The following is a 14,510-nucleotide window of genomic DNA, read 5'->3' as shown; positions in this document are numbered from 1 at the left end:
GAAACTTTTTAGGTCAAGTTGACTTGTAGTAAGGCCTTCTGCACACTTCAAACAAATATATTTGAGTTTTAAAATATATCTACTTTATACTGAACTTTACAGTCTTGATATTGATTTGAATCAGGGTAATTCTAGAAGTAAGATGATTATGTCCTTCGTATTCTTGATTGGGAAACCCTGGTGGCGTAGTGGTTAAGAACTATGGCTGCTAACCAAAAGGTCGGCAGTTCAAATCCACCAGACATTCCTTGGAAACTGTGGGGCAGTTCTCTCCCGTAGGGCCCTTATGAGTTAGAATCAACTCCACGGCAGTGGGTTTGGTTTTGGTTTTTGGCATTCTTGATTGTTTCCAGATCAGGTTTTTTGTTTGTTTTCACAAATTCTATTTATTCATTATAGTTTTATTAAATGTGTAGTAAAATTGAAAAAAGACAAAAAAAAACTAAGAAAATCACCCATTAATCTTACTTTCTAGTATAATGATAGTAATTTATTTCATTTATTGTTTTTCTGTGCATATATTAAGTATAATTGTATATGCATTTGGATCATAACTAATTTTATTTTCTGCCCTTTCTACTTAACATTTGGTTGTAGAATGCATTTTATTTTTTTCATTGGTCTTCACAACTGTTAATTTAATGCCTTATAAAATTTCCACCAAGTGGCTGTATTGTAATGTCCTTAAACATATCAGTAGGTTGTTTCCAGTGCCTTTTCTGTAGCCCAGATCATGCTGCAGGTACATACTTGGTTAGCAGCTGAGCGCTTAACTAGTGAACCACCAGGACTCCGTAACATATGTCTAGCTGTTTTTATTTATAAGAATATTTTCTTAGCATAGATTTCTGGAAGTAGAAATACTGTATCGAAGGTCATGAATAATTTAACGACCCTGGAAACCTTTCGACAGATGGTTTTCAAAAAGGATTTACCAGCATACACGGCTATTTGCAATGTATAAGAGACCTTACACTGGGCTATGAGCGCCTTTTTAACTTTTTTCTTGCTGTGTTTCCTCTAAAGTCCCAGCCTTTTATTTTCCCCAGCCTGTTCAGAAATGTACTGTTTGCTTCTCTTTTCAGTTCATGGCCTAAAGTTGTGATATTGCAAAGAAGAGAATGAAGTTCGTTTTCCTTTATAGTTAGGCAAATGTAGCTTGAAATTTAAAAAAAGATTTTCTCATTACTGATGGGAACGGATTTTGGGGCTTGCTGCTTTCTCAGGTAGAAGATTGTTACATAACAAACTAGCCCCACTTCACCAGTGATACAGCTTCTAAGTGTTCCTACCTTTCAACAGCAATAGCTAAGAGCTCTTTCTGAGTTAACTTGGTCTTGAGTCTACATTTGACTTGGAATCTTTTGTCATGGCAAAACTGATAGATTTCTGAGAGCCGAGAAAGCGAATATCTAACTTAGAAAGATCTTTTTTTAGTCCTTGTTCCTCTTAACTGAATTAGCAGCATGTATAAAATAAACTTGAAATAGTTCATTAAGTGCTTTTCATCCTTTATTTTCTTAGAATTTTTATTCCATCAAAATTGTCACCATTTCTTGCTTTTGTGTGTTTGCATTTTATAGTTCTTATTCTAAACTCAAAGGCCTAGCACATTGCTAGTCCTGTCCTGTAAGTTTTAAACCTAATGATTTAGTTGTGGCCTTTTTAATTGGGGAAACCCTGGTGGCGTAGTGGTTAAGTGCTATGGCTGCTAACCAAAAGGTCGGCAGTTTGAATCCACCAGGCGCTTCTGGGAAACTATGGGGCAGTTTTACTCTGTCCTATAGGGTCGCTATGAGTCGGAACTGACTCGACGGCACTGGGTTTGGTTTGGTTTTTTGGTTTTTAATTGGACATGTTATTTTCTAAATTGCAGTTAATTTGCTTACAGATAAGTTAGCAACATTTTATAATAGTGTACAGCACTGTAGTAAAATGACTTTTTTTTTAACCACAGTTTTAGGTTTAAGTACTATAACATGGCATTTTGAATCTCCTTTTAAGGAGTAAAAAGTAATTGGCAAGTTGCCTAGACAAGAACATCTTGTCTAATAACTCTTTTTTTTTTTAATCTTACAATTTTCAGATTTTCCAAATAAAGAATCTGAAAGGAAATACAGCTTAAACTGATTCTTTAATAGCCGTTTATTTTTTTTGTAATGAAAAGTTACATGAATGAAGTAGAAGGTACAGGTGGTCTTTTGCACTTTTTCCATGTGGTTTTAATATTATTTTACAATTATCCACCCTCTCGTTAAACTTATTTAAAAGATATACCAGTTCTTTTGACTCAGTGTTATAATAATTATCTGTGTTTCAGGTGAAGAAAGGAAGGAAAGTTTATTATATTTTAAGTGATAATAAATCCATTAGGGTTTCTAGGATTTCAAAATATAAGAATAGAATATAGTGTGAACTCAAGACACTATTCTTTAAAGTAAGAAAGTGGGGAAATACAAGACTTGAGTCCATTTAAAAAAAAAAAAAGAACACATACATTGGTATAAAAACCAAAAAAAACAAACCAATTGCCATCAAGTTGATTCTGACTCATAGCAACCCTATAGGGCAGAGTTGAACTGCCCCTAGAGTTTCCAAGGAGCACCTGATGGATGTGAACTGCCGACCTTTTGGTTAGCAGCCGTAGTACTTAACCACTATGATGCCATGATTTCCAGTACTATTAATTCTTAAAGCCATTGCCTACCTTCAGAATGTTTATTATGAGACACTTAAGCTTTGGAATAGAGCGCTCCTATTAAGTTTTAGAAAGGAAACTTATGGAGGTATTATAATTTTTATATGTTATAATTATATGTGTCATTTTAGAAGACTAAGGTGCGCCTGACCCAAGCCATGGTGTTTTCAGTCACCTCATATGCATGGGAAAGCTGGACAATGAATAAGGAAGACCGAAGAAGAACTGATGCCTTCGAATTATGGTGTTGAAGAATATTGAATGTACCATGAACTGCCGAAAGAACAAACAAATCTGTCTTGGAAGAAGTCCAGCCAGAATGTTCCCTTAAAAGCAAGAATGGTGAGACTTCGTCTCACATACTTTGGATGTGTTATCAGGAGGGATCAGTCCTTTTAGCCGTCATGCTTGGTAAAATAGAGGGTCAGTGAAAAAGAAGAAGACCCTTAGTGAGGTGGATTGACACAGTGGCCGCAACAGTGGGCTCAAGCAAAGCAATCGTGAGGATGGCATAGGACTGGGCAGTGTTTCCTCCTGTTGTTGTACACAGGGTCGCTATGAGTCCAGACCGACTTGACGGCACCTGACAACAACAATCTTGCCTGTCTTATGTATAATGTTTTATTTTGTAATAATATATTTTATGTCAGATATTTCCGTAATATTATATATAGTTGTAACGTTATATAATCAAATATTTATTAAGCTATATAAAAAGATCTTTATATATTTTTATATTATTGTGCGAAAGCTAGTCACTTAGCCTGTGAGCAACCTGAACTTAGGATTTTACTTGAGCAGTAGCCCAGTATAAGTAAGGGGGTGATTAGATATTAAACTACAGTAATAGAAATATAGTACCCAGAGCAAAGCAGATGGCAGTTCTTCTTTACTCCTCTCTTAAACATACTGAGAGTATTATGTTCATTTCTGGGTACCACCCTTCACAAGGATGCTAGGAGACTGGAACACTCCCAGAAGAAGATGGTGAGCATACTGAAAACCACATTGTGTTAGTTTCCTAGGGCTGCCATAACAAATTAACACAAACTTGGTGGCTTAAAACAACAGGAATTTATTCTCCTGCAGTTCTGGTGGCCAGAAGTCAGAAATCAAGGTGTCGGCAGGGCTGTGCTCCCTCCACATCCTCTGGGGGAAAGTCCTTTCTTGCCTCTTCCAGCTTCTCATAGCTCCTAATGTTAATTAGCTTGTGGCAGCTTAACTGCTTCTCCAGTCTCTGCCTCCATCTTCACATGGTCTTCTTTGCTCTGTGTGTTTTTGTGTCCTCTTATTTTATAACCCAGACACCCATATGAACTGTAAAATGTAAAATAGAAAAGCAAAAAATGGTGATGATTTTGATCATTGGATAAAAAAAAAAAAATTTTTTTTTTTTTTTTTTAATAAATCTAGGATGATTTCACCTTGAGCTCTTTAGCTGATTATATCTGCAAAGATCGTATTTCAAGTAAGGTTTCTGGTTGACATGAATTTAGGGAGAGGCACTCTTTGACCTATTGTATATGTGACAGCTGATAAAGATGGCTTAGGAAATAGTGAGCTCCGAGGCCAGTTTATGTTGGCTCCAATGCTGATTTCTGCCTTATCTCTTTTGTGCTTCCAAGCTTCAAAAATGGATTTCTTTTCCTCATTCGGGAAATTGAAGTATCCTTCCACTCTTAACCATCTTTTTGAACACTACTTTATTTATTAGTCACCCAGCTTTCTCTGCTTTTCCGTTGCCCTGTCCCTTTTTTCCTTAGCCTTCGCTTGATCCCTTATTACTTCATGCCCTTATCATCACACCCTTAAGTATACATACATTCTTATTATTAAAGGTAGGTTCTAGAATGCTGTTTATAAAATTGTTTTCTTTCTTTTTTTAACCCCCCCCCCTTTTTTTTAATGCTGAGGAGACTAAGATGTAGTTGAGGCCTGCTTGCAGTTCTTAGATGGATTTCTAGCAAATGGGAATCAGCTTAAAACTAAATGTACTCTTTTCATCTGTGTCCTTATGTGATTCTGTACCCTTTCTCTCCATGTTAATATAGGACCCATAGGTGGCTTTTTTTTGCCCCCAAATAGACCACTTTGGTCTTAATTGAAATTCCGTTGACACAGCGGCCCTTCACTCTGATGATTATTCCAAGTGGCATAGAGAGCTCCTTAGTGGGCAGTAGTATGCCTTATGTTTAAGAGCACAGCTTCTGAAGCCTGTTGTGTGGGTTCGTATCCCAGTTGTGACACTTACTAGCTCTGTGAACGTAGGAATGTTACTTAATTTATGTGTGCCTCTGTTTTTTCTCACTGGTTAAATAGAATGGGAAAAGAAAGTACGTGATAGGTAGTAAGAATTCAATAAACGTTAGCACACCCCTCATTTTGATGATATTCACAGACTTGAACTTATAAACCATAAACTTATGACTTGCAACAGAAATCTCATCCTTCACACCATTCCATGTACTTAGCCTTTAAGTCTTCAAACTCCTACCCTTCGAAATTAATATTGGGCCAGTAGATGACTGATTTTCATGCTATTATCTAAGTTACATATTCTGATTTCTCCATGTCTCAATACTTTTTATAGCTTGCATAGACATAATATTGTCTATATATTGCTTGATTCACTTGTTAGTCTTTCATATTCTTGTCCAATATAGCCATCCAGCAGTCACCATTTGCTGACTGGTTTTCTGTTTTGGAGACTTTTTTAAAGACATACTCTTACTTGCGTTGGAATCAAACCCTTCATAATAGCATTTTCAATACTTTTGTGCTTGTACTTGTCAGCCATAATGAAAGTAATAATGTTTATAAAACATTCTATACTCTGAAAACTGAGATGGCCAAATGACCACCATTGACCATAAATGCTATTGTTTGCTCATGAACAGAGTGAACATGCTTTTGTTCTCCAGTGAAGTTTTCGTAAAATAAAATTTTACAGAGGAGCTTCTGTATTGGCTTTTTAGCTAATTTCTCTGCCTCGCCATTATCTCTTCCCACAGATTGTAACACTGCAAAGTAATCTTTATAAAATATTTCAATCACATCACTTCCTTTCATAGTAGCCCACCTTGGCTTGACTAGTGTCTGTGGAATTGTTTTAACTAGTTTGTAATGTGCTCTTTACTCTGGCTCAACCTATTACTGATCCTGTAAAAGAAATTCTTCATTACAGTCAAGTGTAACACTCCCTGTCCTATGCTTAAACCAAAACAACTCACTGCCGTTGAGTCAATTCCAATTCATAGCGACCGTATAGGACGGAGTAGAACTGCCCCATAGAGTTTCCGAGGAGCGCCTGGCAGGTTCAAACTGCCGACCTCTTGGTTAGCAGCCGTAGCATTTAACCACTATGCCACCAGGGTTTCCATTCTATGCTTATATAACACATTCTTTTTTTATGGACCTTTGTTTCTGTGTTTTTAATAGTACCACATGTACAGTGACAGTTTATTTAAAATTACTTTAAATATGCATTATGGCATTTTCTACTGAATTGTCTTAATGCTTTCAATCATTGTTTATATGTTTGTTGGATTCAGTTAATAAGTATCTATTGTTTTTACAAAACTATAATTTCCATGAGAGGATGAATTCTCTTTGCTTCTTTTGTGTCCTTCATGTGTCTCAGGTAGTTAGGTGGTCAGCTAACATAGCAGATTTTTACTTGAATTTGTCATATGATTTATTAAAACCAAAGGCACAAAGATTTCAGGTAACTTTTAGTCTCAGCTACTTTTAGGCATGAAGTGTCAACCCTTGTCAGCTTTGAAAAGAAATCCAGTTCTTCATCTGTGGAGCGGGAAATTATACTTTCCTTTTTCTTTTGTAAGTACTTCAGCTCTAATCATAAATTTCCTTGCTTACCTCTTTTTTCAGCCTTTAGAACCATAAAACCTCCCACTGAAGGGCAGTTTATTTGATAATTTGAAGTCGTCATCTTTCCTGTGTCCTCTAACTAGAGGTTGTTTGAAAACTTCCTATTTTTTAAATAATTGTTTTAAAGATAATGGGTATGGCACATTAATCTAGTTTTTAAACCACAGTTCCGTGCTTTTCTTGAAATTATTAAAATAGTGTTAGGATAAACATCAAGTCCTGATCCTTTCTCAATCAGTTTCACCCTCTGTTTTCTAAACTATACAGTGAGATCTTTGTATTTTAAACCAAGAAACGGGTATCATCTCATCGGGAAGTCCATCGGAGAATCGCTACCTATTCATTCCTCAGTTAAATCTCCCTTTCTTAACTGACAGCATACATGATAAATTCAAAACTAGTTTGTATTTAGTTTAACCCTTTGTTGTTGTTGTTGTTAGGTGCCATCGAGTCGGTTCCAACTCATAGCGACCCTAATGCACAACAGAACGAAACACTGCCCCGTCCTGCGCCATCCTTACAGTCGTTGTTATGCTTGGGCTCATTGTTGCAGCCACTGTGTCAGTCCACCTCGTTGAGGGTCTTCCTGTTTTCCGCTGACCCTGTACTCTGCCAAGCATGATGTCCTTCTCCAGGGACTGATCCCTCCTGACAACATGTCCAAAGTATGTAAGACACAGTCTCGCCGTCCTTGCCTCTAAGGAGCATTCTGGCTGCACTTCTTCCAAGACAGATTTGTTCGTTCTTTTGGCAGCCCATGGTATATTCAATATTCTTCGCCAACACCACAATTCAAAGGCGTCAACTCGTCTTCGGTCTTCCTTATTCATTATCCAGCTTTCACATGCATATGATGCAATTGAAAGTATCATGGCTTAGATTAGGTGCACCTTAGTCTTCAGGGTGACATCTTTGCTCTTCAAAACTTTGAAGAGATCCTTTGCAGTAGATTTACCCAATGCATTGTGTCTTTTGATTTCTTGACTGCTGCTTCCATGGCTGTTGATTGTGGATCCAAGTAAAATGAAATCCTTGACAACTTCAATCTTTTCTCCATTTATCATGATGTTGCTCATTGGTCCAGTTGTGAGGATTTTTGTTTTCTTTATGTTGAGGTGCGGTCCATACTGAAGGCTGTGGTCTTTGATCTTCATTAGTAAGTGCTTCAAGTCCTCTTCTCTTTCAACAAGCAAGGTTGTGTCATCTGCATAATGCAGGTTGTTAATGAGTCTTCCTCCAATCCTGATGCCCCGTTCTTCTTTATGTAGTCCAGGGTCTCGTATTATTTGTTCAGCATATAGATTAAATAGGTATGGTGAAAGAATACAACCCTGATGCACACCTTTCCTGACTTTAAACCAATCAGTATCGCCTTGTTCTGTCCAAACAACTGCCTCTTGATCTATGTAAAGTTTCCTCCTGAGCACAATTAAGTGTTCTGGAATTCCCATTCTTCGTAATGTTATCCATAGTTTGTTATGATCCACACAGTCGAATGCCTTCGAATAGTCAGTAAAACACAGGTAAACATCCTTCTGGTATTCTCTGCTTTCAGCCAGGATCCATCTGACATCAGCGATGATATCCCTGGTGCCACATTCTGGACATGGAACCAGAAGAGGAGGTTAACCTTTTAGTGTAGCTTAACTTGTTAGCTGCTGTCAAGTCAGCCCCCGAATCATGGTGACCCCGTGCACAACAGAATGAAATGCTGCCCAGTCCTCTGTTATTCCAGTGATCGGTTGTGGATTGGGCCATTATGATCCTTAGGATTTTCAGTGACTGATTTTCAGAAGTAGATCACCAGGCCTTTCTTCCTAGTGCATGTTAGTCTAAAAGTTCCACTGAAACCTGTTTAGCATTACAGCAGCATGAAGCCTCCACTGACGGACTGGTGGTGGGTGGCTGCAGCACAGCTAGCATTGTAATCATGTAGTACGTTGTCTATTATTTGTCATTCCACTGTGAATTAAATAGGCTTATTGAGACTAGTCAGGTAACTTAATCACTGTATACACCTATGACGAAGATGAGGTCCAACTTGAGAGTTTCTGTCTCTTGAATAAATGTTAGAAACCCCTTTGATTTTGGAGGTTTCTATTTCTGCAGTCATGGGAAATGTATAAAAATTAAGGAGGTGTAGACTTGAGTCCAGTACACCTAGATGGTGCCTGGCTACCACCACTGACTGCTCTGACAGGGATCACAATAGAGGGTCCCAAGACAGAGCTGGAGGAAAATGTAGAACAAAATTCTACCTCACAAAAAAAGACCAGACTTACTGGTATGACCCAGACTGGAGAAACCCCAAGAGTATGGGCCCCAGACACCTTTTTAGCTCAGTAATGAAGTCACCTCCAAGGTTCATCCTTTAGCCAAAAATTAAACAGATTCATACAACAAAACAAGGCTAAAGGGGCGCACCAGCCCAGGGGCAGGGAGTAGAAGTCAGGAAGGAACAGGAGAGCTGGTAAAAGGGAACCCAAGGTCAAGAAGGGAGAGTGTTGACATGTTGTGGGGTTGTTAACCAGTGTCATAAAACAATATGTGTACTAACTGTTTAAGGAGAAACTAGTTTGCTCTGTAAACCATCTAAAGTACAATTTTAAAAAAAATAGGTATTTTGACATCATGCAAAAATACTTGAATGTTCATAAATAAAGATGCTGACCAGAGTAAATTTATATAGGTAAGTTTCTTGTAGATACTTGTGTTGAAAGATAACAAATACTAGTAAGGAAAAATACTTTTTGAAGAACAGAAGATTGATACTCGAAGTGGACCTTAGAGATATTCAGATACCAAGCCCTTAGTTTAATACATGAGAAAACCAAAACCCAAAAAGGTTTAGTAGTTGGCAACTATGGCAAAGCCAATAAGTGACAGAGCAGATGCGTATCTGACTAGGTCTCCTGATGCCAAATCTACCAGTATATATAAGCAAACTCTTAACCTAAAACAGATAGAAAAAAATTTTTTAATGGTTTGTAATGCTAATCTGGAGCTCTGGTGGCATAGCAGATAAGAGCTCCTCTGCTAACCAAAAGAATGGCAGTTCGAATCTACCAGCTGCTCCTTGGAAACCCTAGGGGGCAGTTCTACTCTGTCCAGTAGGATTGCTGTGAGTCAGAATCGACTGGACGGCAATGGGGGGTTATACTAATTTTTTTTTTTTAGCATTTGAATTTCCTCCTTCTTAGATTTAAAAAAAAAAGAAAACTCACTGCCTTCTTAGATATAGAAAGGAAAAAGTTGTGATTGTTCTACAGTATCACTATTTATATACTCAGTGTATTGTGCATGGAAAAATTATGTGAATAAAAAGCCACTGGCTCTGAAACAAAATGTTAAAATCATGTTGCAAATGTGAAAAATTAATATATGTATTCATAACCAATTAAGGGAGAAACTTCATAATACTATAGTTTTGTTTTTGATTGAGAAGGCTCATTAAATTTCAGAATAATGTTATAAAAGCAGTTATTGAATTAGAAATGTAAAATACTGAATCTTAAATTAACTGTTCTTATTTACGGGTGTTATGTCTGGTCCTTGGGCAGTTCTGTGAAAATAAAATATTCACAGTATGTATTTTTTGAGCATCTGTATCGGAAGGGAGCCCTGGTGGCTCAGTGACTAAGAGCTACGGCTACTAACCAAAAGGTCAGCAGTTTGAATCTACCAACTGCTCCTTAGAAACCCTGTGAGGCAGTTCTGCTCTGTCGTATAGGGTCACTATAAGTCAGAATCAACTGGAGGGCAATGGGTTTGGTTTGGTTTTATACCAGAATATAACTTTAGTTTTTGGTATAAGAGCACCACCTATAGGTTTCTAAGAAATTTGGAAAAAGAATTTTAAGTAAAACCTAATGAAATAAGAACCTAATCACATTCTTTCTAATCTTTTTCCAAAGTTTATAAATTTATTTAAAAGTTAACAGTTCTCTGCTTTGTCAGAATAAAAATCCCACCTAGTTTTTATCTCACTCCTGTTAAATCAGCTAGTAAGTATTTGAGTACTTATATGTCGGTATTGTAATTGGTAGTTAAATACACTGTAACTCAAAATTGTAGTATTCTCTCTAATGTAGATGAATCTTTTAATGAAAATGAATAATTTTCTACATTCAGAGGTGAATGATTGGTTTTCCTTGTTTATTTGTATACTTATATGTTCATGAACTTAAGAATTCCTTCGTTATGTTACTCCAGAATGGTTTAGCAAGAGATAATAAAGAAAAAGATCTTAGAAGTAACTCAGGCTATCTTTTTCATTACATTACTGATACAACTCATTAGAGCAGGTAGAAGCAGAGCTCTGGTGCTTTATTGTTAATAAGCTCTTAAAATAGAATTACCTTTGGATAAATTGTCTCTAAAGTACAATTTGGAAACCCTGGTGGCATAGTAGTTAAGTGCTACGGCTGCTAACCAAAAGGTCAGCAGTTCGAATCAGCCAGGGGCTCCTTGGAAACTCTATGGGGCAGTTCTACTCTGTCCTATAGGGTCGCTGTGAGTTGGAATCGACTCTACGGCACTGGGTTTGGTTTTTGGTTTAAAGTACCACTTATTAAAATTTAATTTTTTATAAGGGAAATTGACTCTTAATTTTAACAATTAAAAAATTGAAAGCTTTGACTTTGCATGGGCGATGAGATGTATGCTAAAAAAAAAAAAAAAAAGGCCCTTGATATATATCCCTGTATTCTATGGCATGAATCTGTGTGTTCTATGAGTGATTCAAAACAAGATCCTTTTGCTAATCTACCCTGATTCTGGAGTGGACCCATTTTAGACATAAACATTTTTCTGTAGTAGAATATACTTTTAAAACTTCGACTATATGTTTTCTTTAGGGAATGGGTTATTTTGTAGAAATAAGCATTGACTAAGCAATATAGCTTACTTTGTTTTGATCATTAGAGATAAAAATCCTTTCTAAATTACATAGTATATTTCTCAGCATTCTTGAACAGTCTTATAATCTGTTTTTTTTTTAAGTCATTTTTCCAAATTATAATTTCAGTAGAGATATTTGGCTGTCTACAAATTGAGTTACCAGATTTTTAAAGAGAACTCAAATAGCATGGGAGTCCAGGCCATGTGTTGAATCAAGCACATTCTTTATATCAATTCATTTATTCATTCAACAAGCCTTTTAGATCAGTATGTCTCTTAACTAATTTTTTATAACACAAGTCTTTTCTTACCTTTTGGAAGATAGGTAGTAATTTATATATTTTGAATTCTCATGATTTTTCAGTTCACTATGTATGTACTCTGTATTATTTTTCTGTAAATTGCCTCTCACTTCTGATAACTCTGCATATCTCTGGCAGCTATTTTCCTCACATCTAATTTGCTACTTCTCACCTGTTCTTTTTGTAAAATTCAGTAATCTAATTTGTTGAAATAGTATTAAGTAAGTGGTTTTAGGATTTTAAGTTCAACTGAAGGCGTAAATATTTATCACATAATTTTTTGAAGCCTGATGATGTTTTTTTAATTGGGAGAGAATAATCTGTCAGATTGTCAGCTGAATTCTGGGTAAGTAAGATGGTAACAGTTTTATACTGAGAATTCAAGATAATGCAAGGAGTATAATCAAGGAAAGTGTTGATAGTAGTTTATTATGTATGCATAAGTATTTTCTTTTATGATATTCAGATATCTAATCATAAAATAATATTTTAATCATTGGTTATTTCAAGGCTTTATTTTTTAAATAATTTAGGAATTATGTATAGCCCTGTAATAAAGCTTGGGAGTACTAATTAACAGATTTTAAAATAATTTTGCAAAAATTTTGAGGTAACGTTTTGCTTGCTTTATTCAATTTTTGGCTAACTTCTTAACAAAAATTAAAATCCAGCATCTTACAGGCATGTTTATGTGCTTTCTCTTTATATTTTATTCAGAACACTACTTATATTCTTTTATTTAAACTGTCCTAAACGTGTAGTATGGTGTTCCTAAGAATATAAACACAGAGTAGTTCAGTAAATGTTGAATTTTAGGTAGTTTATAATATAGAAAACAAATTTAAAAGGTGAGCTTTGAAAATAGATAGCTCAGTTTCTGTGACCAAAGCTAGCAATCCTGACTCTTAAAATGTAATTCAGAGATCCAATGCAAAAACGTGTATATCTACCCAGGTTACGCAGTGGTTAGGAGCTCGACTGCTAACCAAAAGGTCGGCAGTTCGAATCCACCAGCTACTCCTTGGAAACTGTGTGGGGCAGCTCTGCTGTGTCCTATAGGGTCATTATGAGTCAAAATCGACTCCATGGCAGTGGGTTTAGTTTTGGGCATGCCTGCTCAAAATGTGTATTTAATTAGGATAAGAGACTTTGACTAAAAGGGAGGGAAAGAACCTACCTCATTAGAGTAATAGAAACTCTTTATGGTTGATAATACCACGTTTTATATGATTTGATGTCTAAAGTTTTTTTGTTGTTTTAATAAACACTGATATGTTTAATGCTGTGTTTTAAAGTATAATAATTAGCCAAGATTGTTTTGGCTATCTTCCAGCTTGTGGAGAGACTCCAGAACAAATTCGAGCACCAAGTGGTATAATCACCAGCCCAGGCTGGCCTTCTGAATATCCTGCAAAAATCAACTGTAGCTGGTTCATAAGGGCAAACCCAGGGGAAATCATTACCATAAGGTAATTCTGATACCTTTCTGTATTATTATATATTATTTTATTACAAAATATAAATTCAATTCCCAGGTATCATTGTTCACACATACAGTAATATAAAAAGAAGCTTTTTAGAAAATGTAATAAATTATACCTATCAGTTCCATCTTACAGGTAAGAATAATGACCCATCCTTTACCTACTATTAGTAGAGTGCGTGTTTTGAATATTTTCTAATGGTAGGTTAGCATTGAGCCACCCAAATTCTTCTACCCACCTTTGAAACAAAAGGTACACATTCACCGAATGGCTTATTAGGATCGACACTATAATCACTGGCCGTAGGACAGACAAATGAAACTCGCCAATCTACTTGGGGATCTAGCCTATAACCTTAGTCTTTTTACAACTCTGAACAAAAGAGCATTTGTTAAGAATACAAAGTGAAAGACATTCTTAGGGAAATAACCAAGAGTTTATGATTCTAAAATAAATGTGATATAAATAAGATTAAGATTAATTATAAAAACATTTAGTGAATTAGTTACAGAGAAAAACTGTGGAAATAGGGTATTAAGGAGAAAAAATTTCAGTACAACTAGATACTGCTTGCTTAAGGAAATTGTATCAAGGCTACTTAAAAATATATATTTCCCTGAAGTAAAAAAAAAAAAAAGTGTGCCTAAGCAAACTAAGAGCCCTCGTGGTGCAATGGTTAAGTGCTTGGCTGCTAACCAAAAGGTGGGTAGTTCGAACCCCCTTGCAGCCCCACAGGAGAAAAGACCTGGCAATCTGCTCCTGTAAAGATCATAGCCAAGGAAACCCTCTGGGACAGTTCTGCTCTATCCTGTAAGGTCTCTGTGAGTTAGAATCGACTGGATGGCACACAGCAACAACAACAAAGAACTGCAATTTGAACTGAAGCACAAAGAAGGATGTCACACCCATCCCAGAGACAGTGTTCTGCAGGCACCCTGGGCATCCTTTCACATGTAACATTTTTATGGGTAGGAATCATGGAAGTTTTTAGATTTAAAAGAGGCTTTGCAGGTCATAAACTCAGATCCCTTCATTTTACTTTTGTAAAAATAAAGCTTGTAAATAAAACTTATTTATATCTTTTTCCATCGTTCTTTTTATATTTATTAACTCATAGAGACAGGCTCTCTTGAGAAATGCAACTGTAATCCATCCCCTGTTTCACAAGGGCCATGTAGTTTGTTTTATTTCTGGTCCCCTCTGTCACGGGCCACATCCTTTGGAACCCTGGAGTTGAGC

At 36.3% G+C, this 14,510-nt stretch overlaps 1 protein-coding gene across 3 annotated transcripts in view; it reads left to right on the top strand.

Annotated features, from left to right (window-relative positions):
- The window catches only part of LRP12 (LDL receptor related protein 12), a 69,574-nt gene that overhangs the window by 34,737 nt on the left and 20,327 nt on the right, over positions 1 to 14,510 (top strand). For 2 of the 3 annotated variants that reach the window (XM_064267991.1, XM_064267990.1), the window contains one exon: positions 13,121 to 13,256. In XM_064267991.1, the coding sequence (XP_064124061.1) occupies positions 13,121 to 13,256 (136 nt within the window). Of the gene's footprint in view, positions 1 to 13,099; positions 13,257 to 14,510 lie in introns of all 3 variants that reach the window. The other variant, XM_064267989.1, reaches the window with a different exon arrangement.

The sequence above is a fragment of the Loxodonta africana genome, chromosome 14, assembly GCF_030014295.1.
Source record: "Loxodonta africana isolate mLoxAfr1 chromosome 14, mLoxAfr1.hap2, whole genome shotgun sequence".
In the NCBI taxonomy this organism is placed as follows: domain Eukaryota; kingdom Metazoa; phylum Chordata; class Mammalia; order Proboscidea; family Elephantidae; genus Loxodonta; species Loxodonta africana.
This window is presented reverse-complemented; position numbering and strand designations above follow the sequence as displayed.